Consider the following 24,313-nt stretch of genomic DNA (forward strand, 5'->3'; position numbering starts at 1 on the left):
CCAATATGGGGGCACCTGACATCTGGGGCAAGGAAAACTTATGTAATGGCGTCGGGTGCATGCTTTATACCCCTGACTACCCGACGTCATGGAAGAAGAGACAGCATCCGACGCAGGACCCAAGACGTTGATAATCAGGCTGGCTGAGGGCTACCTGCAAGCAGATAACCCAAATGTAATGACTGCAACAGTGAATACACTTGAACATCTACATTTATGGTAAGTGTACACAACTGTACTTTTTCAGAGTCCATCCAGACCCCTCTGGCCTTGAATGTAGGTCCGGCCATCTTGCCCTCTCAGGGGCAGCACGTAGCCGTAGGGCCCCAGGAAGTTCTGGTCTTGGAACAACCTGCTTTCTAGACCTCCCCAGATGGTCCCCCCTGAGGAGCCCCCTCGCAAGCATACGTGTAAAAGGAGGCGCTTGGACTCTCCTCCAGAGTCCCTCACCAAAGACATGTACCTGGATGAAGGGGAAGGTTCCCCAAGATCACCCCCCCCCGAGGATGTCTCCTTTGGAGACATCATGGAGATCCTTTGCCAAAGAGGGAGTGGTCTGTCCCAGAGCCAGCCTCTGACAAGTCCGTGTTTCTGGAGGCATTCGGCTCAGGCCCATCTACCTCATGGGTGTCCCCTCCTGCCGATCCACTTGTGGATTTAATAACATCTAGGGTGTGGAAGGAACCAGACACTGTAGAGCCAATACCCAAGCACCCGGACAAGGTCTTAAGCCCCCCCCTCCTTGGATAAGTTACACTGGCACAAGGGGTCCCCTGTAGATGCTATGCTGGTGGCGGCAGCCACCAAGAAGGAACTCACCCAGGACAGTTCCACGGTCCATCCGCCTGACAGAGTCAAGAGCGTTGGATTGTTTTGGGAAGCGAGTTTATGCTTCAGCGACCTTTTGTGTGAGGGTGCTGAACTACATGGTGCACATCATTCGACTCCAGAGAGATCTGGTTAAGGAAGTCATGGAGTCAACCCAAGGGTCCATGTCAGCAGAGGACAGGAAGACGTTCAGTGCACGAATGGCCACCCTAAAATCTGTAGCCAACACGTTTATACACTTGCTCTCCCTTGCCACGGAGGGAGCTGCATGGGCACGGGGTCAGGTGTTGCCATCTGGCGTGATGCCTGGCTCTGCTTATGTCAGTTCTCAGAGCCCTTCAGGGCATCTTTTACCAACGCCCCTTATGATGGTTCTTCCCTTTTTGGGAAGATGGTCAGAGACTTTGGTCCAGAGCGAGAAGGACGGGAAGACACTGTCTGCCATCGGAATCTGCTTCTCACCGCCTCAAACGTCCTTTTCCAGGAACCAGCGAGGCCAGAAGAAGATGTGGTTCCACAAGTCTCAGGTGTTTTCCCGGGACACTCAGGACTCTCCATCCCCCAGAGGCAGAGGGGGATATGATAGACACCAGCCTAGAGCTAGAGAGGTCCTAGGAATTTTGGGTCCCGAGAACCTTTCTCAGATAAACCCGGACAGCAGCCCTGAGGGGTTGCCCAGCTCTCCATCTCTGGAGGCAGTCGGGGGTCGCTTGTTGCTTCACCCACTAGCATGGGAGTCCATCATGACAGAGCAGTGGGTGCTGCGAGTCATATCCAGAGGATATTTCGTACCGTTCAAGCATCCTCCCCCAACCAACAAAGCCCTCCCGGATGTCACACCCATGCAGTGGGAGGAAGCAGCAGTGCAGGTAGATTCACTGCTAAGAAAACAAGTCATCCAACTGGTCCCCCTCGACCAGTCTGGATCCGGGTTTTATTCCAGGTTCTTTTTAGTGCCAAAAAGGGTCTATATTACAGTGTCGAACTAAAACAAGTTCAAACATTGTAATATCGAACCCTAAAGTCCAAAAGTGGAAAATAGCAAAGCCACGGCACATCAACATTTTTCCCAAGGAAAAAAATCAGTGGGCAGTTTTTGGGGCTTTGCTATTTCCTCCACTGTGGTGCAATCTCGGAGTTGGTATATTTAAGTGGGGGTGTGTGGGGGGCACACAGTTTAGGTTTAAGGTGAAGTTGTTTTGTTTTTTGTTTTGTTTTTTTTTGTCACAGAACAATTTTTTTTTCCCTGTTGGGTTTCGAACATAACGGTTCGATATTACAACAATCAAACTTTTGTAAGTTCGACGTTGTGATATAGCCCCGCCAAAAAAGGTGGGGGACCTCAGACCAATATTGGATCTGTCCAAATTGAACCTGTCAGTAACGAAGACAAAATTCCGGATGGTCACAATTCAATCTGTCCTGCCCTATCTGCAGGCCAGAGACTGGATGTGCTTAATTGATTTCCAGGAAGCGTACTATCACATCAAGATGGACAGGCACTCCCGGAGGTTCCTTCACTTCCAGCTGGGAGCCAATCATTACCAATTTCGAGCCCTCCCCTTTGGTCTCACCACAGCCCCCTGGGTGTTCACCAAGGTAATGGTGGTAGTAGTGACTCACCTGAGGCTTCAGGGCATTCAGGTCTTTCTGTACCTGGACAATTGTCTCTTTACTGCCCCTTCAGAGCATCTACTATGTCAGACCAGGGACTTCTTCCTTCAGCTAGCCAACAAGTTTGGCATTATGGTCAATATGAAGAATTCTGGTCTTCATCCAGCTCAGATTTTACATTTCATTGGAGAGTGGCTGGACACAATACAAATGAAGGTGTTCCTCACGTCAGACAGGATACGCAGCTTGAGGTTAACCGTCTTATACATCCTTCAGACTTGTTTACCAACAGCCGAAGCAGTGTTAAGGGCTCAAGGTTCCATGGCAGCCATGATAAATCTTCTTCCTGTAATGCGCCTTCATATGAGGGTACTGCAGTGGACACTGGCGGTTCAGTGGTCACTGTTAGACCTTCCTTTGTCTTTTCCAGCGAGAATTTCAAAAGTGTGCAGGGACTCCCTTTGGTGTTGGAATCAGGCCCCAGATCTCCTCATGGGACGTCCTTTTCAACCTCCTTTATCCAAAACCACGGTGAACACGGACGCCTCCCTACTAGGGTGAAGGGACACTACTGAAGAAGGACAGTCCAAGGCACATGGTCCCCTTCTAAGACCTATTTGCACATCAGTGTTCTAGAGATGAGAGCGGTTCTTCTTGTGTTGCAGGCCCTCCATGCTCATCTTCCTCTGGGAACATGTGCAGTTCATACAGTATGTTAGTGGTCTGGTATATCAACAAACAAGGGGGAAGCAGATCTTATCCCTTATGTCGAGAGGCCATGAGAGTGTGGAAATGGGCAATCTCCACCGGCCATTTTCTGCAGGCAACGTACATCCCGGGACGCTCCAACATTCTAGCGGACAGGCTCAATAGATCGATCCTGATGGCTTACGAGTCATCTCTGAAGCCGTCAGTAGCAGAACAGATCTTCCTAGAGTGGAGTCATCCTTGCTATGATCTGTTCGTATCTCCTAACAAAGTGAAATGCAGTGAGTTTTTTTGCTCTGAACCCCTCACCGGGGGAAGCCTCCAGAGAAGCTCTGATTCATGCTTGGCCTCCTGGGCTTCTTTATGCTTATCCTCCTCTACCCCTTATGTTGAAGTTTCTACAGGAAGCCCGAAGGCTGGGGAGCACTGTGATCCTCATCAGCCCATTCTGGCCTCGACAGGTTTGGTTTCCCTTACTCAGGTCTCATCTAGTTGTTCCACCATGAACCTTGGATCTGGTCCGGGATCTGCTCGTACATCCCTCGGGGATCCCTCATCCAGATCTGGACAGTCTGAAGCTCACTGCTTGGGTGCTCCCATGATTTTTAGGACTACCGGTCTGTCATCTCCTGTCAAATCCATTCTGTTGGCGGCTCGTAGATGGTCCACCAGAAAAATTTATCGTAGTAAATGAAAACGTTTTTCTATATGGGCCACTCAGAGGTCTTTGGAGCCTTTCATTGCACCACTTTTGGCAGTTTTAGAATTTCTTGCTAGCATTTTTCATCAGGGCACTAGTTCCTCTACGGTGAAAGTCCAACTAGCCGCCATTTCTAATTTTCATGTTGGGGTAAACATGTCTTCATTGGCTTCCTCTAAACTTTGTAAAACCTTTCTCAAAGGTGCTTTTCTTCTCAGACCCCCGTTAAGGACCCAATTCTGCCGTGGAACCTCACCTTGTTGTTGCAGGCATTGGTTTCTCCTCCCTTTGAGCCTGCGGCATCTATGGATTCACAATTTTTTTACCTAGAAAACTGCCTTCTTGGTTGCCATCACGTCTGCTAGAAGGGTGTCAGAGCTTCACGCTCTTTCTGTCAAAGTCCCTTATATGATCTTTCATAAACATAGTGTCGCTACACACCAACCCGTCCTTCTTTCCCAAAGTTTCTTTCGGAAGCCAATATTAATCAGACTATTAATTTACCAGTATTTTTTCTTAACTACCAGAACAAAGGGAAATACAACTTACGTTTTACTGGACGTACATAGGCAGTTGAGGTTTTATCTTTACAGGACTAATCTTATCCGCAAGTCTGATCAGCTTTTTGTATCCTATGCCAAGCCCTTCTTTGGTAAACATGTTTCAGAAGTGACTATTGCTTACTGGATTTCACAATGCATTGGCCGGGCTTACTCAGATAGAGGTTTGTCTCTACCAGGAAAAATGAAGGCTCATTCAACCCAATCTCTGGCTATGTCAGCAGTTTTTTGGTCTAGGGTCTCTTTGGATATTTGTTCAGCTGCTACTTGGGCATCATCTCACACCTTTATTTCTCATTATAAACTGGATTTGGTCTCTAGGAGTAGAGCATCCTTTGGCTCTGCAGTGCTCCGGAGTATCCTTCCTTCCATGAGGGCCTCCCAAGAGTTAGGTAGCTGGGGACTCTGTCCCACAGGTTGAAGAACAAATGAAGTAAGCTACTTCAGATAAAGAAGTTATGTACTCACCATAACATTCCATCTGAGTAGTTCTACTTCATTTGTCTTCAACCGTCCCCGCCCTCCTTCCCCCTAACCTTATCCTTTAGGATGTGACATGTCTCTTGTACCGGACAGTTATTGTTGGGATCTTTGGTTCTGTCAGAGCTAAAGTTCTTTTGTGATGTTTGTGTTGGAGGATAAGGTGTCATTGGGTCGGATGTCTGATACCTGTTAGGCAGCAAACTCGATCTGAAGGGAGACGGGAGCATGGAGCTCAGAGCCGTAGCTGGAAAATGTGGTTGTGTCGGATCCGGTGGACCACAGGTTGAAGATAAATGAAGTAGAACTACTCAGATGGAACTTTATGGTGAATACATACTTTATTTTTTCAGTTTACAATCTTAGAGAAGTAATCAATGTCTTCTCTTGTGTTACAGGTACATATTCCCACCAACCCACCTCAAACATTATGCACTTTGGAACATGATAATGTAGTCAATGGGGTAAGATGCTTCTTTTTTTAAATCATTGTAGTCTATCTCCTTTGAATGAATTGTATATATAGTGTGTGTATACATATATTTATATATACATAAAACAGTCTTTGCTGAGTGGGTTGTTAAAATGGTTGCTCAGCATTTGAAGTGTTAATCTCAGCTGAAATGCACAGCATAGAGTTTGACATTTGTTACACATTATATTGTGTCTGCTAGACAAAATGCACTTTTCAGAGATGTTATTGCAGCAAGCCTCCTTGCATATTATATATTTATTCATGATTATGTAGTTTTTTAATGTAACAAATGATTAATTTATTTTTAGCTTTAACCAATTTACTGTGGACACTGAGCATGCTCCGCATGAACAATTAATTGTACTCCTGAAGATCTAAGTATACTCACTTTTGGATTTCTTTATTTCACCAGCAAGAAGAAATAAAAAATGCTTATATATTTTCTGCATTAAATGGTAAATTTAGTGGTATTTACTGGGCAGTTTGCCATAATAAAAAATAGTCTTGGATTGTTCCCAGAAACAGAACTATAATCCAGTAAATCAGCATTTGTGTTAGTTATGAATTTACAGATAGGTGAGCTGAACCTGTAGGGTCCCATTTCATTTCCAGCCTTACTCTAATACAGTAAAGTAAGATACCAGTAATTTGGGACTGTAAGGCTTGCATCATTGTTGCAGCAGTGTTTATGACAGATGGGAATTTAGCTGAGTTGAGATTGTTTGGAAAAATAAAAACTACAAAGTTATATAATGGCCCCTAAAAATCTTCATAGATTAGCTAACAGAAGTAAAATATTAAGTAAAAAAACTCAAATAAATAGTATTAGAAACCAACAAACTAACTTCATATATTTAATAAATGCTTTATATTTAAAAAAATATCATGAGAATTTAAATAAGGTTGAAAATAAATATGTAAAATAGATAAATATTTAAAAGTATTTTGAGTAAACTAAATGATCAACAAGTATCATTATTAGGTAAGATTATTAAATAAGTTGATATCCTTATCTGAAATAAAAATGCACTGAAGAAGTGTAAAAATTTTAAGGCCCCCCAGGATTGGATGGTTTAAGTGTAGAATTTTATAATACATTTCTGCTTAATGTAATAGAGTTGCTTAATGACATGTTTGTGATTATTCAGAAAGATAAAATAATCCCTCATTCATGGAAATGTTCTGTAATATCACCTGTTTTAAAACAAGGAAAAGAAAAAAATCAGTTTCATCCTATAGACCCATTTCTCTATTAAACATAGGTTATAAAATATTCACGTCTATTTTCTCTACAAGATTAAGAGGTTGTTGTTTGTCTTTCGGCTTTTCCTGGGTAGGGGTCGCCACAGCGGAACTCCGGTCCGTTAATGATTGGCAGTAGGTTTTTTTTTTTTTTTACGGTGCCGAGTTGCCAGCTCAACGCCCAACCTTCAATGAAGGCACGCCCATTCACGCATGTCTTTCGGAACGCCACTCGACCACGGGGAGGACATGTAGACTCCACACAGAAGGCACTCCCCGCACACCAGCCGAGAGATTGAGATATTGCAGATAATTTGATTAATAAAGGTCAAACAGGATTTATTGTTAATAGATTAGCTTATGATAATATTAAAAAGGGTAATAACGATCTTAGATTTAGTGAGTAATCTAAAAAATGTCCTTAATTAGCCTAGATAGTGAAAAGGCTTTCAGTTTTGTTAATTGGAATTATTTGTTTAAATGTGGACTTCCAGAACAAGTTATTCGACTATTAAGAAATTTAAATATGGATTCTAAAACGTATGTTAAAATTGGATGTTATGTATCACAAGGGTTTGCTTTAATTAAAGGCACAAAACAAGGATGCTCATTATCTCCTTTATTATTTGCTTTAGTTGCTGAGCCCTTAGCTAATAGTATAAGAAGCAATGAGAAAACTGAGCGTTTTATTATAGCTAACAACCTTCATTATAAAAGGCAGCTTTTTACAGATAACATAGGACGGCGCAGTGGTGCAAAGGTTAGCGCTGTCACCTTACAGCAAGAGGTTCTCCATTTCAATTCTCGGCTGGGGTGCCTTCTGTGTAGAGACTTCATGTCCTCCCTATGTTTGTGAGGGTTTCTTCCCATATTCCAGAGGAGTGCAGCAGGTGGATTGGGCACTCTAAATTGACCCTAGGTGTGAGTGTGTGGTATGGATGAACTACAGTGGCAGGGTTAGCCCACCTGGCTGGGTAAACATTGACTCTAGATTGTCACTGTTGAAGTGACACCCCAGTCCCATGTACAAAAATGGGAAAAGGGGTTGAGAATGGATGAATTTTATTAAATATAGAAGGCCTAAACAACTCAATTAATGAAATAAAGAAATTGAACGATTCCAGGAAATTTCAATACTGAAGTTTAGTAAAAGTAAAACTGAAACTATACTGATCAATCAACAACTAGATAATGTATTAATAGACACATATATAGTTGGGCAGGCCAAGAATTTAAATATTTAGGGATTAAAATTCAAAGAGACATTAATAATATAATTAATCATAACTTTGTTAAAATAATTGAGGATGTGTCTCTGTTTATATTAAGCAATGGAATGATTGTTTGGACATGTGCTGAGGAGGGATGCTGAGTATATTGGGAAAAAGATGCTAAGGATGAAGCTAACAGGAAAAGAGGAAGGCCTAAAATAAGGTTTATGGATGTGGTGAGAGAGGACACGCAGGTGGTTGGTGTGGCAGAGCAAGATGCAGAGGAAAGGAAGAAATGGAAACAGATGATCCGCTGTGGCGACCCCTAATGAGAACAGCCGAAAGAAGATGATGAATGGAATGATTGTTTTACCTTTGAAGATGGGTTAATTCTTATTAAAATGATTTATTACCAAAAATCATTTATTTGCTACATTCAACAGCTTCATTACCTGAAACAAAATATTTAAAAATGGATTGGAGAAATTACTAATATCATTTCCATGGCATCCTAACAAGTGAAAATTCCATATAAAAATCATATTAGACTGTGGGAACAGGTTGCTGTTAGTTTCCTTGATATTGATTCATTATTCCATTTCAGTTATTTTCAGTTTAATTATACTTTGGTTAGACCCAACATTTCCCAGTCATGGAAGGTTATTCATGAACAGATTGTTCTTAGTTCATATAAATGTATTAATATAGATACATTTAAATATGTAATAATTATGTTATATGTTTATTAAAGCATATTTTAGAAGGAAATTAATTTCATTACTTAGACTTTTTTATATGAAATTAAATTTGAAAACTATAAAAAAGTGCATTTACAAAGTTCTGTTAATTAAAAATTGATTTTTTTGTGTGTTTTCTATTGCACCAGCCTTAGGATTTATAGAATCCCAAAATTTAATTGAAATGGTTGTGTTAAAGGAAAGTGGTTGGTCTTAAGGTGTGACTGCTTTGACAAAAGTAAAGTAATAACATCAGAATGCTTAATGAATGTTTATAGATTAGACAAGTCTGTTAACTAGCTAATTCTGACGGTTACAGAGAAGCTAAATAACTGTTAGTAATATGAATGAAAATGAACAGAAATCTATTCCTCCATTCTACTAATGTATGATTTCTCTTATTAAAGCTAAATTAATATACAAATAAAGTTTTTCTAAGTTTTACAAATTAATTATAAATAATAATTTGGATGCAAATTGCTGAATTTTTTTAGAGAATATTGGATTAAATGATTCAGTTGATGATAAGAACAAAATTATAAGTACTTAAATCAGTTAGTCAGACTTTGTCAAGTATTTATCGGAAGATGTTTATGTGGAAATGCATACAGAGGATATTTATTACCCCGTATAAAATTTCAAAATTTAGGAAAAAAGTTTAATTGTTTTGTTGGAAATGTAATAAGGTTGTGAAAGCTGATTTGGCACATAATTTATGAATTGTGAGAAATTTAGTGCATACAGGAAAGAAATAAGCATTTTTTTTCAAAAGTTATGGTCAGATAATTGCAATTTATCTGTATTGTTAATATTAATGAATGTTAGTTTCTTTGTCTGTAAATGCAAAACAACAAAAATGTTTTGGAGTCTTCTTGCAGAAGCCAGAAATGTTATTACAAAAAATGGAAGTCAAATTCATCTCCTGCATTTAAATAATTTATAAACGTAGCTGCAATTTTATGTAAAAATGAAAAAGATGTGATTAGAATAAGATCTGTAAGTAATGTTAAGACTCCTTGTTGTTGGGATAATCTTGATATATTAATGAACTATCAAGATAATTGACTTGTTGATTAAATTTATTATTTTGGTAGTTAATGATATGTGTGTTATTGAACTATCTTCCTTTCTGTGTTTGTTTGTTTGTCTTTTTGGCTTTTCCCGGTTATGGGTCGCCACAGCAGAACTCCGGTCCACTAATGATTGGCAGTAGATTTTTTATGGTGACTAGTTGCCAGCCCGATGCCCAACCTTTAGCGAAGGCACACCCATTCACGCATGTCTTTCGGAGACCACTCGACCGCGGGGAGGACATGTATATATTGTACATATGTTAAATTAATAATAATTTGTTAAAGGACTTTAGCTGCAGGCAGACATCCAGCCTACTCACAGAGCTCCATGTACAATGTGGCATGGCATGGTCCCTCGCCAAAACTGGAGCATAAGGGTACATCTCAGATAAACCCCATCCCATCTCACATTAGTTGAGAACCCAAGTTCAAATAATTTCTACTGAACTTAATATTTAGCATCTGTCCTTACAGCAAAGTGCTGAATACTTCACTTACATATCTTCCTAGGCAGAATCCCTGATACACACACTGCTGCTGTTGCCTCTTGCACATAATTCCTCCAGTGTGTATAGCAATAATAATAATATTACTAGCCATGAAATAACAACTAGCTCTCCAACCTAATCTCAAATACCTCCCTGTTGTACTAATGTGTTGCTGTATTTCCCAACATTTCCATTAATCTCTCTCTTCCTTTCAAGTACTGTATAGCTAAGCGATATGGTATCTCTGTCTATGTACATTTTTAATTCCATTATGTATTCGTAACATTGCCGTATCAAATTTATCCATGTACCTTCTTTATTATGTATAGGCTTTTTTTCTAATTCTGTGTTGGAGTTTTTCTTCCCAGTCCTTTGCTAAAAAGGGGTAGCATAAATGTGAGATGGCAGTAAGGAAGTATAGGCGGTAGATAATCTAGCTATGTCAGTGAGGTGGTTTTTATTCTGTATAGTGTACCGAGATTTTAATGAGTTTTAACCACTGACTTCACAGCAGTCAAATTTTAACTGATCGTTTATAACACTCCGTGCCTTCATTGAAGGTTGGGCATTGAGCTGGCACCTCGGCGTTTCATAAAAAATCTACTGCCAATCATTAGCGGACCGGAGTCCCGCTGTGGCGACCCCTTACCAGGAAAAAGCCGAAAGACAAACAACAACAACTTGTTCTATCATGTTGGCAGAGACGATAGCGAATGCTGTTGTTTTGTGGTAAAGAATAGTATTTTGTTAGAGTTTAGTAGTAGTTTTGAATTATTTAGCCATATTTTAAATGATAAGAAAGATTGTTGTGTAAGGTCTTGGAGTTTAGAGAGATTTGGCAGAGTAGATTAGAGTCGAGTCATCAGCATATTGAACTAGGGTAGCATTTTTTGCACCAATGTAGAGATCATTGAAGATATTGAAAAGTATTGATCCTTGAGGGACACCAGTAGTTTACTGGCAAAAAGGTGGAGAAATCATTTTTCCATTTCACTGCTTGTGGTCTGTTTCAGAGGCAGGTATGGAACCATTGTAATAAAGAGTTGGTGAACCCTAAGGATGAGAGTTTATGTAAGTTTCTGGTGGCAGACCATATCTGAAGCTTTTGATAAGTCTAGGAATGTGGTGAAGAACCTACATTTCTATGGATAACTCAGTATTAACAAAATTCAGCAAAGCAGTAGCTGTGCTGAGATGAAGACAGAAGCTGGTTTTCTGTTAAGATAGTTAAAGTTGCATATGAACACATTTTTCTAATATTTTCAGTAGGGGAAATAAAATAACAATTGACCTATAGTTTGATTCCATTCTTGTGCTGTGGAATAATGAATTATTTTTCCCATAGTGAGGAGTTTGTTTTCAAATATGGATTGATTTATCAAATTTTAAACCGGATACCCTCAGCTGCTATTTTAAGATATTTGTCAGGTACATTGTCATGGGCAGTTGTACTAGACTTTAAGTTTGAGGTATTTTTTAGATGGTATCTGTGGGAACTAGTCGGAAGGAGAAATGTTGAAGGAAGTTATTTGATTGAGTAGGGACATTAAGAGTTTGATTAGTCAGCCTGGTTGGTTAATGACTGTCCTGTCTGTATAAAATGGGTATTGAATTGGTTTGCTGTGGTATCATTTTGTTTCTCTGTGTTTGGTGTTGGCTGTATAGCTTGTCCTGGATTTAACAGTTTTGAATTAATATTGTGTACATTTTGATTGGTTGAATACTAGGTTTTCTTATCTTTGATGGTAAGTTGTTTGTTAAATTCCTTAGTTTTTCATATGCTAGTAAAGTAGGGGCTGTTTAATTTTTTTCTGTGCAGACCTTCCATACTTTCTCTTTGTTTCATGAGTTGTTTAGTTGCTAAGGGTAGCCATGCGACAGGTTGACTTTGACTCTTTTTTTTTTCTGAGGGAGCTAGCTAGTCTGTTTGGAACACATAAGAAAATTTTATTGAACTGAAGAGACAGCTTTATGTATACTGAGTGTTCAGTGACTCCCAGTTAAGGGGATGTGATGTATGAATAAAAGAGTTTTTATGAAAAGTAGTTTCTTTATCAGGCTATACCAATGCATTTTTGAGCTTTTGCTTTGGTACCATATGGTGTAGATTAGTAAATGATCACTTAGCCTGTCTGACAGAGTTCCACGGGATGATATTTTATTTGGAAAGGACTTAGGATCCAATCAAGGGTTGATTGTCTAGCTGTGACTTTGTTATAGCTAGTGGGTATTGTTATAAGTTGTGTGAACTAGTACAGATGTATGTTTTTGGTTGGATTTTTCAGATTCACTGGTTTGCCAATCTATAATAATATTATGGTTTCATGAGGTTTTTTTGAGGAGTCCTAACAGAGAATATCTTCCAGTGTTTTAGCATTGTTACCGGGACTATGTATATACCCATGACTGTGATTGTCTTGTGAGTGTTTAGTTTTAGTGTTGTTAGTAGGATTTCCAAGTTAGAGAAATACAGCAAGATGGTGGGGGTGGGAAAGGGAGCTTTCTAGTCTGTTTTTGTAGAAAATAGTGACACTACCAGTTTTTTGTTGGCACTGTCTAATCTAATAATGTTATAGCCTCTGACAGGGCAATTTTTTTCATTTTTATTTCCTGGCAGAGCAAGACTTCTGTGGCAGCTTACATGCCTGGCTTGTGTATTGCTATCCATGCATGCACTTCAGTGAGTTTGTTATAAATACTTCATAAGCTGGTGTGGTGCATATAAAGGCCAAAGGTGGGACTGTGGATGAGGTGGTAGTGATAAAGGAGCTGATGCCGATATGCTGTCTGGTGCCTGAATATGCTGAGTTGGGCCTGGGTATGGGTGGATGTCACCACTAAGGTTTATGGTTTGGAGGTGTGATGGTATAGGTGGAGGCATTTGTCAGACACCATTCATAAGAGATGTCAGCAACAAATCAATGGCCTATAGGAGGAGTACTTCAAGAAACTTCTGAAAGAAGAAGCCCTCACAGAAGTTGTGCCACCCCACACACAGCCTATGATAAAAAAGGAAGAATGAACTATAGAAACAGTATGAAGAGGGCTAAAGAGAAATTAAATCAGGAAAAGCAGCAGGCTCAGATGAAGTCATGGTAGGATAGGATCAAGATGCATTGGAGGACAAATGGTTCCTGAGGGAGCCCATCACAGTATGGGGAGAAAAGTTTGTCCTACATGACTGGAGAATTATCATTCTGGTACCATTCTACAAGAACAAAGGGGACATTCACAGCTGTGAGCAGCACAAAGGTATCAAACTCATGTCACACTACATGAAAGCTGGAGAAAAGTAATTGATAAACGAATACACAGAACAGTTGAAACTTAGATGGGTAATTAATAGATGGGAAGTGAGCAATTCAGATTCAGATCAGGATGCAGTACAGCTGACCTGATGTTGGTAGTGAAATAGATAGATGGTGGAGAAGAAGTGGGAGATGAAGAAAGAGTCTAACAGGGCATTGATATACTTGAAGAAAGCATATGACAAGATCCAAGGAAATTTGATTTGAGTAGTCCTTTGATGGTTCAAAGACCCAGAAACATTAGAATTAATGCAGGCTATATGTACAAGGATCCAATGACACAAGTGTGAGTAGTGATATGACTCTCAGGAGGCTCCCAGTGGGAGTATGTATATGTAAGGTTCAGCTGTGAACTCACTACTGTCCATACTGGTGATGGACTACACTAGCAAACAGGCCGGAGGAGCTATATCAGCAAAGCTGTTAATTGCAGATGATGTGGCATTACATGTAGAGTGTGACTAGGAACTTTAGCCAAATGGTAAGGGAATGTAATGAAAAACTGAAGGCACATGGGGAACCAGAAAAATGAATACTCCAATAGAACGGAAAACAGTGCAACGGTTTAACAGCTTCAGGTATCTGGATGGGGTGGTTGAGAAGGGAAGGCTAATGAGGAGGTTAAAGCTAGAATCAGGGGGGGGCTACATCCAACTAGCACAGTGTTGGGGGATAGTGTGTGACAGAAGAATACCATAGAACCTGAAAAGTAAGGTGTACAAAAACAGTGGTGTGGCCAGTACTGCTGGATGGTACAGGAACATGCACAGTGAAGGCGGAGCAGCTGAAGAAGCTAGAAGTGATGGAGGTGCATTGCCTGATGGGTGGTAGGATGTACACTGTGGGACTGATGAAGAAATGAGTACATAAGAGCAGAAGCCAAAATAGCATCAGTTGTGCAAAAGGTCAAGGACAGCAGAAGCTTCCTGTAGTACTCTTCCTGTATGCCTTTGAGTTGGTGCAGGCATCTTGTGTTTTGCTTTCCTGCACATGTGAATGAAACAAGAAGAAAAGTGGAGATGAGGGCATCCAGCCAAGAGATGGATGGATTGCACGAGAGAAGCTCTGTAACAAGTAGTCATGACTATCAGAGGCTTCCCTATTAAATCGACAAACGTTTAGCTTGTAGAAGTGCAAAACATCGACAGCTAAACTTGAAACGGCAAAACCGCGAACAGCCACCTAAGCAAATTTTTTTCCCATGGAAAAAATTTGCTTGGCCGATGGGCACCACAAAAACCCTAATGAAATGGGAGGCTTTGCTCCTCCACACCCCCCCCCCCAACTAAATATACTTACTCCGAGATCGCTCTACATCGGGGGAAAGGGCAAATTCTCTGTAATGGTCAGGCAAGTTTTTTCCCTGAAAAAAAATTCTCTTAGGTGGCCGTTCATGATTTTGCCATTTTGGAATTTAGCTGTAGATATTTAGCATTTCGACAAGCTAAACGTTAGTCAGTTTAATGGGGAACCTATCAGAAAAGGTAGGAGGATGGCTGTGCATTGAGAGACGTAGCAGTTGTTGATGTGGCACCCTGACTCTGTTCATAAATGAAAAAAAAAGTGTTCATGATATAAAATAGTGATACTCCTATATCCTTCAGGATGAACCTTGATAATTGGATGGGCATCTGCAAATTCATTTCTGACCTAATTGTTTCTTCCCTTTTAGAAACAGAAGATATTGGTGAGTTACAAATGGTCACTTGACTTAATATGCAATTCCTGTGATCCTGCAGTCCTGTGAGAGACGTTGTGGCTCTCACAGCCCACCCTTATATGGTTCAAAAGCTACCTGTCTAATAGATACTAGTAAAATGGCACACCACCTTCTCTCCATACTTCCCAGTCACCACCAGTGTACCACAAGGCTCTATTCTTGGTCACCTCCTCTAACATTCTCACCAACACATCCACACTACAGGCATCCCTAATATAGTATGCAGATGACTCCACACCCATTTGCACATTTGACAACATGGCACACCTCCAGAATATTACTCAAGAAGCTTTAACAGCCAATGAAATATGGCTTTGTAACTCATAACTCATGCTCATCCCAAAACAAAAAACTATTTTTTCCCCAAATCCCTCTGTCTTAAAAAAAAAAAAAAAAAAATGTAAAGTCCTCTCCCTTGATAATACAACCATTGAAGTCGCTTCTCATAGCAAATTATTAAGGATGATAGTAGATGATAATCTTAAATTTAACCTGTATATACAAAATTGCATAAGAAAAATTCATCAAAAACTAGGGATGCTTTATAAAGCCAAGCACCTTGTCACCAACACAACTAAAGCTGCTCTTGCCACTACTTATCTCCTCCCCACACTTCTTTATGGCACTCCCATCCTTCCTAACCTTCAGGTATCGCAACAATCAAAATTTGGACAATGCTGTAACAGCGTTGCTAAATTTACAGCAAATACCCTATCAGAACCGACCACGGTATGGCACTAAAAAATCTAAATTGGTTAGAACTACCCTATCAATTAACATATACACAATTTATCACCTAAAAAATTATCCAGCACCTGTCTGCTTGTCCAGCACTAAATAACATTCTATACAATTATGTTCCCAGTTGGTCATTATGATCCAGTGACCTCCGTCCCATCAATTAAAACCGTTCTGAAAGACTCCCTAGTCAAAAGCTCTTTTCTTGCTCAAGACCAGGATAAACTGTATCCCTAAATGTGAACAAATACTTATTCATACTTTACACGTCTCTACTCTCCTTTCTTCACTCACTTTCTTACTTATATCAGTTTCTTTCCCCTGGCTTTCTCTCGGAATATATCATAAGCCTGCTTTTGTCTCACTTCACATTACAATTCCTGTTTGTAGTATACTAACTTACCTTTAATTTTTCTATAAACTTGCTAAAATTTCTCTAAATATTAAAATCACTGTCGTATTACTTGTATCTATTCTTAACCAGTGTTTACACATTGTCTAATTTGGTATAATTATTTAAACTGTAGTTGTTTTTGTATTAAATATATTTCATTTTTTCAGATGCATTTCTTCATCTGTGCAAGTACTTCTCTTCTGATACAGTGCCTTGTCAGGAGGATTAATGAAAAGGGAGAGAGAAGGATAATGTGGGTTAACTTATTAAGATGTGTAAGAAGTCCAATCTTCACAGAGCAGAAACAGCCTGTTTCTGTTCTGTGAAGTTTGGACTTTTTACATTTCATTTTTTGTTCGCAGAGCAGTTCATTGCCTAGGTTCATTTGTGGATTTTATTAAGATGTGTATTCAAATTAAGACTTTTCTAGAACTGTGTATCATGTGACATGCAAAACCTTGCAACTATCAGATTGCCATTAAAACTCTGTACTCCATCTATGAGTACGGTCACATTTGCAAATTGACCCTTACTAGAGTGATATCTGCATTATTTTCTTCTACTGGTTGGCCATCCTCTGGCCTTTGTTGCAGTGAAAGTCTACTGCAGTCTTGAGAAACATTCCTTTAGTGTGTGTTTTAACACAACTCCCATAACAGTTTGGTCTGTGATGGATCCCTTCTCTAAACATTGTGTTGAGCAGGATTGTAATATAAAATGGTTTTCTGAGCTTTTGTTTTGTCCAGCTGGCTGTTTCTACCCCTGTGATTCAGCCCACATGTAGGGCTTGTAAAGAAGGGTCTTGATGTCATTCATATATAACATATTCTTTCTTAACCATATTGGTTGAACTATAAGGGACTCCTTAATGCATCAGGAAGACCCAGCTGCCTTTCTCCTCTGGCTGGGCTGTCCCAGCAAGAAGCCTAAGCTATTAGAATTCCCTGTGAGACTAGCAAGTATATATTACTGTAACTGATTTGTTGTCATTGGGGTTGCCATATCTTCATTGCTGGCTCTTGATATGTAGTGAGTTACTTTCTGGGGGGTGGGGGTGAACTGACAGGCAGAGAGGCTAAACAACCTTCTGTAGTCAATGCATTATGTCACCTTGTCTACTGCTGCTAGCACATGTCCATGTTCATCATGTTGATCACTGCTGTGGTAGCTTTGGCTATTTGGGTTATTTACTACTAAGGATATAACAGCAAGCCAGCTTCCAAAGCTTCAGGGCACCTTCCACTTGCCCAAACAGTCAAACTGAGCTGAGCTGACTAAAAAGACAGCTTTGGGGTGCCAAGCCCTTTAGAGTTTTCATACCAACAGAAGATAGGGAGGCTGAGCCCTGAAAGGACAATGCTAGAAACAACAAAAAAGACATGTCCACACCCTGGCTTTAAAAAGCAGACCAAAAAACAAGGGATATTGCGGGAGGGAGCGGCTACTGCAGCAGTGATCATTCGAACATCTACTGTTATAATAGGCTTACTGAAACAGCAATGTTATGTTCATCATACTGACACTGCTGCAGTAGCCATGGCTATATTGTTTATATCCTACCAAGGATATAACAGCTAGCCAGTTTCCAAAGCTTCAGGGCATCTTCCACACAAACAAACTGTCAGACAGCTCGAGTTGAGATGACTAAAAAACTGGTTTTAGTGTCAAGCCCTTCAGAGCTTTCCTGCCACCGAAGAGAGGGCTCCTGTGCGGGCTTTAGAGGATTAATGGTCAGATTGTGCTGTCCTACTGCTGAACAAATAAGATCCTTTTGGGGAAAATCTTCCACATTTAAACTTTTTTTATTTTACTTTCATGTTTAGAAAAGTTATTTTTAAGCTAGAAGTTTGTGTTTTAACTGAACTGTCAGGAGACTTAACTGTACTTTTAAAATGGGGGAGCACATTTTTCTTTTCAGTTTTAAAAGTTGTTTAGAGTAATCGAAAACCATTTTGTTCTGTGTAGAATTTGTGTTTATTTTACTTTTTGGGACTAAGTGTTTTAAAGTGTTTTTTTCTTTCTTTTTTTTACTGTATTTTTGTGTGAAAATGCGACTCTTGAAAACTCTAAAAGTTTACAGGTGCTTGCTCCTTCTTTAACCTGGAAAGAGGCACTATTTTTGGTTTGACCATGGAACACTTTATCCATCCCACAGTCAGTCCATCTTCTGGACATAAAAATAAAAAGTTAAGCCTTTGCTAACACAGCAAGCTAGCAATTTGCTTTGACTACAGGTGGGTGACACTGCTGTGGCCATATCTAGTTCCTCAGAATATTCATCTTTTATCCTGGATTCATCTGGTGTAGAACATACAGATACTATGGCCTGGGTATTAGCCATGTCCTCTGTGATTGTTCAACACAGTGGGCAAGGGAGAGACATTCTTGTCGGTCCGGGGAAAGGGAGCAGGGAAAGCTTCCTGTTTCATTAAAATGTTGTGCCCATCCTTGGGGCAGCTGCTGCTACTGCCATTGATGATACTGTTGGCCCCATTTTTCCTCTCATAAAGGAGCAGAAAACTAAACGTGTATCTACTCCTCTTCAAATTTCCTGAAACAAGAGTAGTTTACTGCGTCTGGCTCAGGGTTTATTTGAGGCTGTTGATCCTGCTTATGGGGGGGGGTTCTGGTAAAAGGAGGGTACCTATTTTCCTGAAGAGATTCACGATTCTGAATCTGGCCAGGAAGATGAAGGGACAGATACAGGATTTCTCCTTGGTTTTCTGATTCAGAATCAGAGGAGAGCTCAGTTTCTAACTTTCCCTGTGGAGTTTCTCTTTTTCTGAGACTATTTCTAGAATGTGACAGTGGTTTCAGTGGGAGAACACTGAGGTCTCTCAGTCCCTCAGAAAATACTATGAGGTGTTATAGAAAGAATTTCCAGAACCTTAATAAAAAAAAAAAAAAAAACAGAGAAACTAGTGGTCTTAAAATTTTGTTGATGAGCTCAGTCACAATAATTTCCAAAAACCATGAAACCCAGGTGTGATGGTCCCTGCTCCGGGCCAGTAGTTAAGAAGTAACCACAGAAAAAAAAGAAGGAAACCAGTGCCCACCAAGAAGTAATAGCAAAGACTGCTGCGACTAAGAAAAACATATATATTTTTTTAAATTTCAGGAGAAAATTGAATATTTATGTATTCAGGTTTTATAAATTTTATACTTCACATGAACATGTTTGTCCTCTTCAACACTTACATAATTTTTTAGTCATTCAGTGCAATGGATTTTAGGGTTTAAAACTATAAGTTTATTTTCAGTCAGTTTTGCTGTATATTGTTGCAATTAAGGTTTCTGAAGACGTGATGGCACTATTGGATAGCTATTTTATTTTCTACATTAGGTTCTATATGTTTTTAATACTATTCAGTTTATGCAACTTGTTTTAACATAACAGAATGTTCAGTTTTAATATAGGTATTAGATTTCACTATTTTTGAGATTGATTAAGAGAGCTTTCTCTATTTTTATACAAAGTTTATTATGCTATTTTTCATGTTTGCAGAGGAACTCCTTATATAGGACTGAGGCTCTAGCACTGTTAATTGTTTAATTGACTTTGTAATATGATTGGTGGCTCAATCTGATTTTGGAGGAAATTGCGCTGGTTTATTTGTGTTCTTGCATCTGAAAGTCCGAGATTGTAGGATGAAAAATGCAGTGATTTAGTTAAGGCGTTTTATGGTCTTTTTATTTTTATTTTTTGTATAATAAAGTTTTTGTGGTTGGATCATCTGCAGTTCTCCATTGCTAGTACTTGGCAGTGCCTTGTGATTTTTTTATGGTCACAGTAATCAAGGAGCCTCAATCCTCACCACTGACACTGGTGAGGGATGGCCACTAGGAACAAAAATGGATACACACTATTTTCAGATGCAGCTGTCTGTATCAGGCACAATTTCCCGTAAGAGCACACAGGGAGCACACTCCAGGCTTGGGGCTGGGCTGTCTGTCTCTCCAGGCCCCAAATAAAACTCCACACTGACCACTTTGGAGCTCTGTGTCCCTGTTCCAAGTGGCTGACACACACACACACACACACACACACACACACACACCTGGGAAAGGCTGATACAGATTTACCAGCTGTGCTCTCTCTGCCCAGACTATTAGGTAATTATACGGTCACCAGGCAACTACTCTAAGGCTCTTACAAGGGTACCAAATTATACTGAGTAAACTTAATGCTAATACAATGGTAGAGTTTCACCAATGCAGCAAAACTTTCAGGAGAGGCCACAGTGTCACTAAATTAAGCATAAGTACTCTTAAGATGTTAAAAGTATTCTGTAAAAGACCAGCCACGATGAAAGGTATAGAAATACTTAATAAATAATAAAATAGAACACATGAGAATACTGACTATCTAGTTACAGTAAACACCAGAGTTTCAGTCACAGGAGATATAAAAAATAACACAGTTGGATAGATTCATACAGATGGAGAAAAACAATACTTAACTAATCTCACTATATTTTCCTGACTGACTAAAAAATTACTGTTCCCTAGTTAAGTTACTTACTACAGCAAGGCAACATGATAAGTGTTGAGCTGCATACCACAGCAAGGAAAGCTGAGGTATGTGGTTCATAGGTTCATACTAGGCTATCTGCCCTAGGGCATTTATAAGCCTAGCCAGAGTACGTTTGGCTTTCGCCACCCATTTTAAATTAATTTTGCTATGCCCTTTTTCGAGGTTAGTATACTGTGCCTCTGTCTAACAGTGACACAGTTACAAGTGGCGTCCCACAAGGCTCAGTCCTTGGACCTCTCTTGTTTGGTAAATATTTTTCGGAGGTACAGGCCAACACGGAAGGACTGTGGCTGACCAAGTTCGCAGATGACTGCAAACTGGGCGCCATAATCGACTCTCCAGCTGACACAAGCATCCTCCAAAAGGGCCTCATAGAAACAGACAACTGGTGCCAGAGCCATGGCCTCAAGCTAAACGCCAAAAAGTGTATAGTCATCCCCTTTGGCAAAAACAAAGTGCCCACAAATTACCACATAGGTGGTAATCCATTAAGTACAGAAGAAGTCATTAGGGACCTGGGGACCCAAGTGGATAGCAATCTCTCATTTGACAACCACGTGGCCAAAGTGGTAAGAAAAACATTTTATATAGCCCACCTAATCATGAAGGGATTCACATCTAGATTAGGAGAGGTCATCGTGCCTCTTTACTCATCCCTCATCAGGCCCATAATCGAGTACAATGCCCCTTTTGGGATGTACCTTACCAAACACCTGCAGCAACTGGAAAGACCCCAAAAGTACCTCACCAAGAGGATCAAAGGACTCAAACAGATGCCATATGCTGCCCGGTTAAAGAAACTCCAGCTCTACTCAGTGGCATACCGCCTGCTCAGAGGTGACCTGTGCCTGACGTATAAGGCCATGTCCAACCCGGAATTAAGGGACATGCTGCACCTCAAAAAAATCCAAATCCCATCGAGCTACACGCTCGAGAGACTTGAACCTCAGCACTGAAATAAATAGGACATGCTGGAGGGACAGATTCATAACCCAGAGGCTCCCTTCACTATGGAATAAAATCCCAGTCCAGGTTAGGCAGAGTCCCTCATTGACTCTCTTCAAGAGGAATCTTGATGAATGAATGGGAGATCATAGGTTTACGGTTGGGTAAGATATCTGTGAAAGATCTTTCCTGTCAGGTTCCGAAAAACATAGTGCTGCTGAGAGAGTTCCGTCATATCTCTCACTGATGTCTAAAGAATCATTTCAGTGCTGGTTATAGAATAACATCACATCTGGTCATGTGACTCTGGTACCATATACACCCAGAGCTTTGCTAAGATCGGTTGCAGCATCTGAAAGCTATAAAACAATTTCAAAAACTTCCACCCTTCCAGTTAGTTCACCCCAAGGACAATAAAGTAAAGATTCCTAGTCTTGGTTTTCAACCTTTTTTCAAAATTAGCTAAACTGAGATTAACCTCTTCCCTTCCAGAATGCTCTGTTAAAACATGCATTTAAGGAGTATACTGTCTGAAATACGTGTATACTTCTTTTCTGTCCAGCAGGACCCACGGTTGATGCATTTTTAACATGAGCAACTGTACAAATACATTTTTAACACAAGCCTATGTACAATTCAGTATGATAGTCAAATGACATAAAATTCTTTACAAAACTTGGACATTTTTTCCATTGCTTTCAACTTTCTGGTCTAAAAGCCCACGTTTGCACTTTTCCCACCTTTCCTGTAAATAGTCTAGTCCAGATACAGATTTGCTGTATCCAGGCCTGTATGTAAGCTTCTGAGCCCCCCAAGCTTTTCTGTGTTGGAGGGAAGTCTTCTAGCTTTATCAGTGGGAGTGGTAAGCACTAGGTAGCCGATCTACCACAAGAGGAATGGTTTCCGGCCCATAATTTGTAGTTTATTGGCCTTTTGGGCAGTTTTTCCATCTCTTTCAGCTTTCTGGTTTAAAAGCCTGCATTTGCGCTCATTTCCCACCTTTCCTGTAACTAATCAGGTCCAGATACAGATTTGCTGTATCCAGGACTGTTTGTAAGCTTCTGAGAATTGCCAAAGTCTGCTCTTCAGTTTTTCCCTTAGATCTGCTAGCTCTCTCCTCTCCTGCACCTTTACTAGCTTATTAGTCTAGCTCTTTACCATACCAGACTTCTTGTAGCAATTATTGTAGCACACAAAAATGCTACCAGTACTAAACGTTCTACTAGGAATCAGCTCCAGTACCTATTAATGCCCACCCCTCCAGGCATGTCTAAAGGTCAGTTCCCTGTGCTTTCTCCTATTAACCTGGTGAACTTGGGCATCCTGAGGCAATGTAGCAACTGCCTCATGTACACTGACAACCCTCTCCTTTTAACTCCCAACACTCATACTTGAGAGAGATGTACTTATATCTCCAAATTGGAAGCCACACACTCTCCAACCAAAACCGGAATACCTGGTCAAGAGGAGAAAGTCAGCGCTTGCACCACATCACATGGAACACACAGCCCTCCAGAACACACACCAGCATTGCCTTCACAAAAAAAACACACACCCACCTTCGCGGAGGATCTCAATAAAAATCTACCCAAACAGCAGAGACCTCCAAGGCAGAAATGCACTCGACCACCACAATACAAATTACGAGATGCACAACTCTCCTAAACAGTGTGCCACTCAACCAAAGCCCTTAAGGCAAAACAGCATGCCCAGCACACTAGTCATAGGTGACTCAATAGTGAGGCACACTGATGGTCCCACTCATTAGGTTGAATAAGGAGAAAGTAACAGTCAGCTGCCTGTCAGGTGCCAGGATCTGCCACATAATGCATGCACTCAGGTCCCTCAACAACAGGTACAAATATGACTCTGTCATTGTACATGTGGGTGTGAATGACCTGAGACATACCTCCCTGGACTACATGAAAAGAGACATGGAGGAGCTCTCGAATTATGTAGCCCAGGCAGGTACAACCCTAGCCCTGAGCAGCATCCTACCATCACCCAGAGTGATACCACAGTACAAACAGAAAATGATTGATTTCAACAATTGGCTAAGTTTCTGGCATCATTCTAAGGGGATCCAGTATCTGTATGCCTGGGATGACATGATTGACGGACCTCAATGCTTTGCCAGAGATGGCCTGCATCTGTCACCCCTGGGCTTCTGGATACTGGACAAGGCTCTTGCCACCACTATAGTGCCTTTTTTAGGCAGTGTTCCAAAGACCAAATTACCATCGTAACAGCTACAAACAAATGCCATCTGAGGGACATGCTGCTCAATGCTAGAAGTCTAAATCTCAAAATGCAGTCACTGGAAGCACTTCTTAAAATGGAAAACATCGACATTTGTGCTGTAACAAAGACCTGGTTCAAGGCAGCAGAAAGCACCCCTGCCCTGCCAGGCTATAACTCATTTCACACCTTTCGGCCCCAGATCTTGGACCGAAGCTCTAAAGGTGGTGGTGGTTCCATATTCATAAAGGATGCGCACACCTCCAGACTGGTATCCCAACTTAACACATCAGAGATACTTCAGGTGCAGCTAACATTGG

At 40.5% G+C, this 24,313-nt stretch overlaps 1 protein-coding gene across 1 annotated transcript in view; it reads left to right on the forward strand.

Moving 5' to 3' along the window:
* The window catches only part of FBXW9 (F-box and WD repeat domain containing 9), an 869,916-nt gene that overhangs the window by 727,112 nt on the left and 118,491 nt on the right, over window positions 1-24,313 (forward strand). The window contains exon 10 of the mRNA XM_044082395.1: window positions 5,289-5,354. Within this exon, the coding sequence (XP_043938330.1) occupies window positions 5,289-5,354 (66 nt within the window). The remainder of the gene's footprint in view (window positions 1-5,288; window positions 5,355-24,313) is intronic.

Source organism: Protopterus annectens, chromosome 9.part0 (genome assembly GCF_019279795.1).
Source record: "Protopterus annectens isolate FY-2018-M chromosome 9.part0, PAN1.0, whole genome shotgun sequence".
Lineage (NCBI taxonomy): Eukaryota > Metazoa > Chordata > Ceratodontiformes > Protopteridae > Protopterus > Protopterus annectens.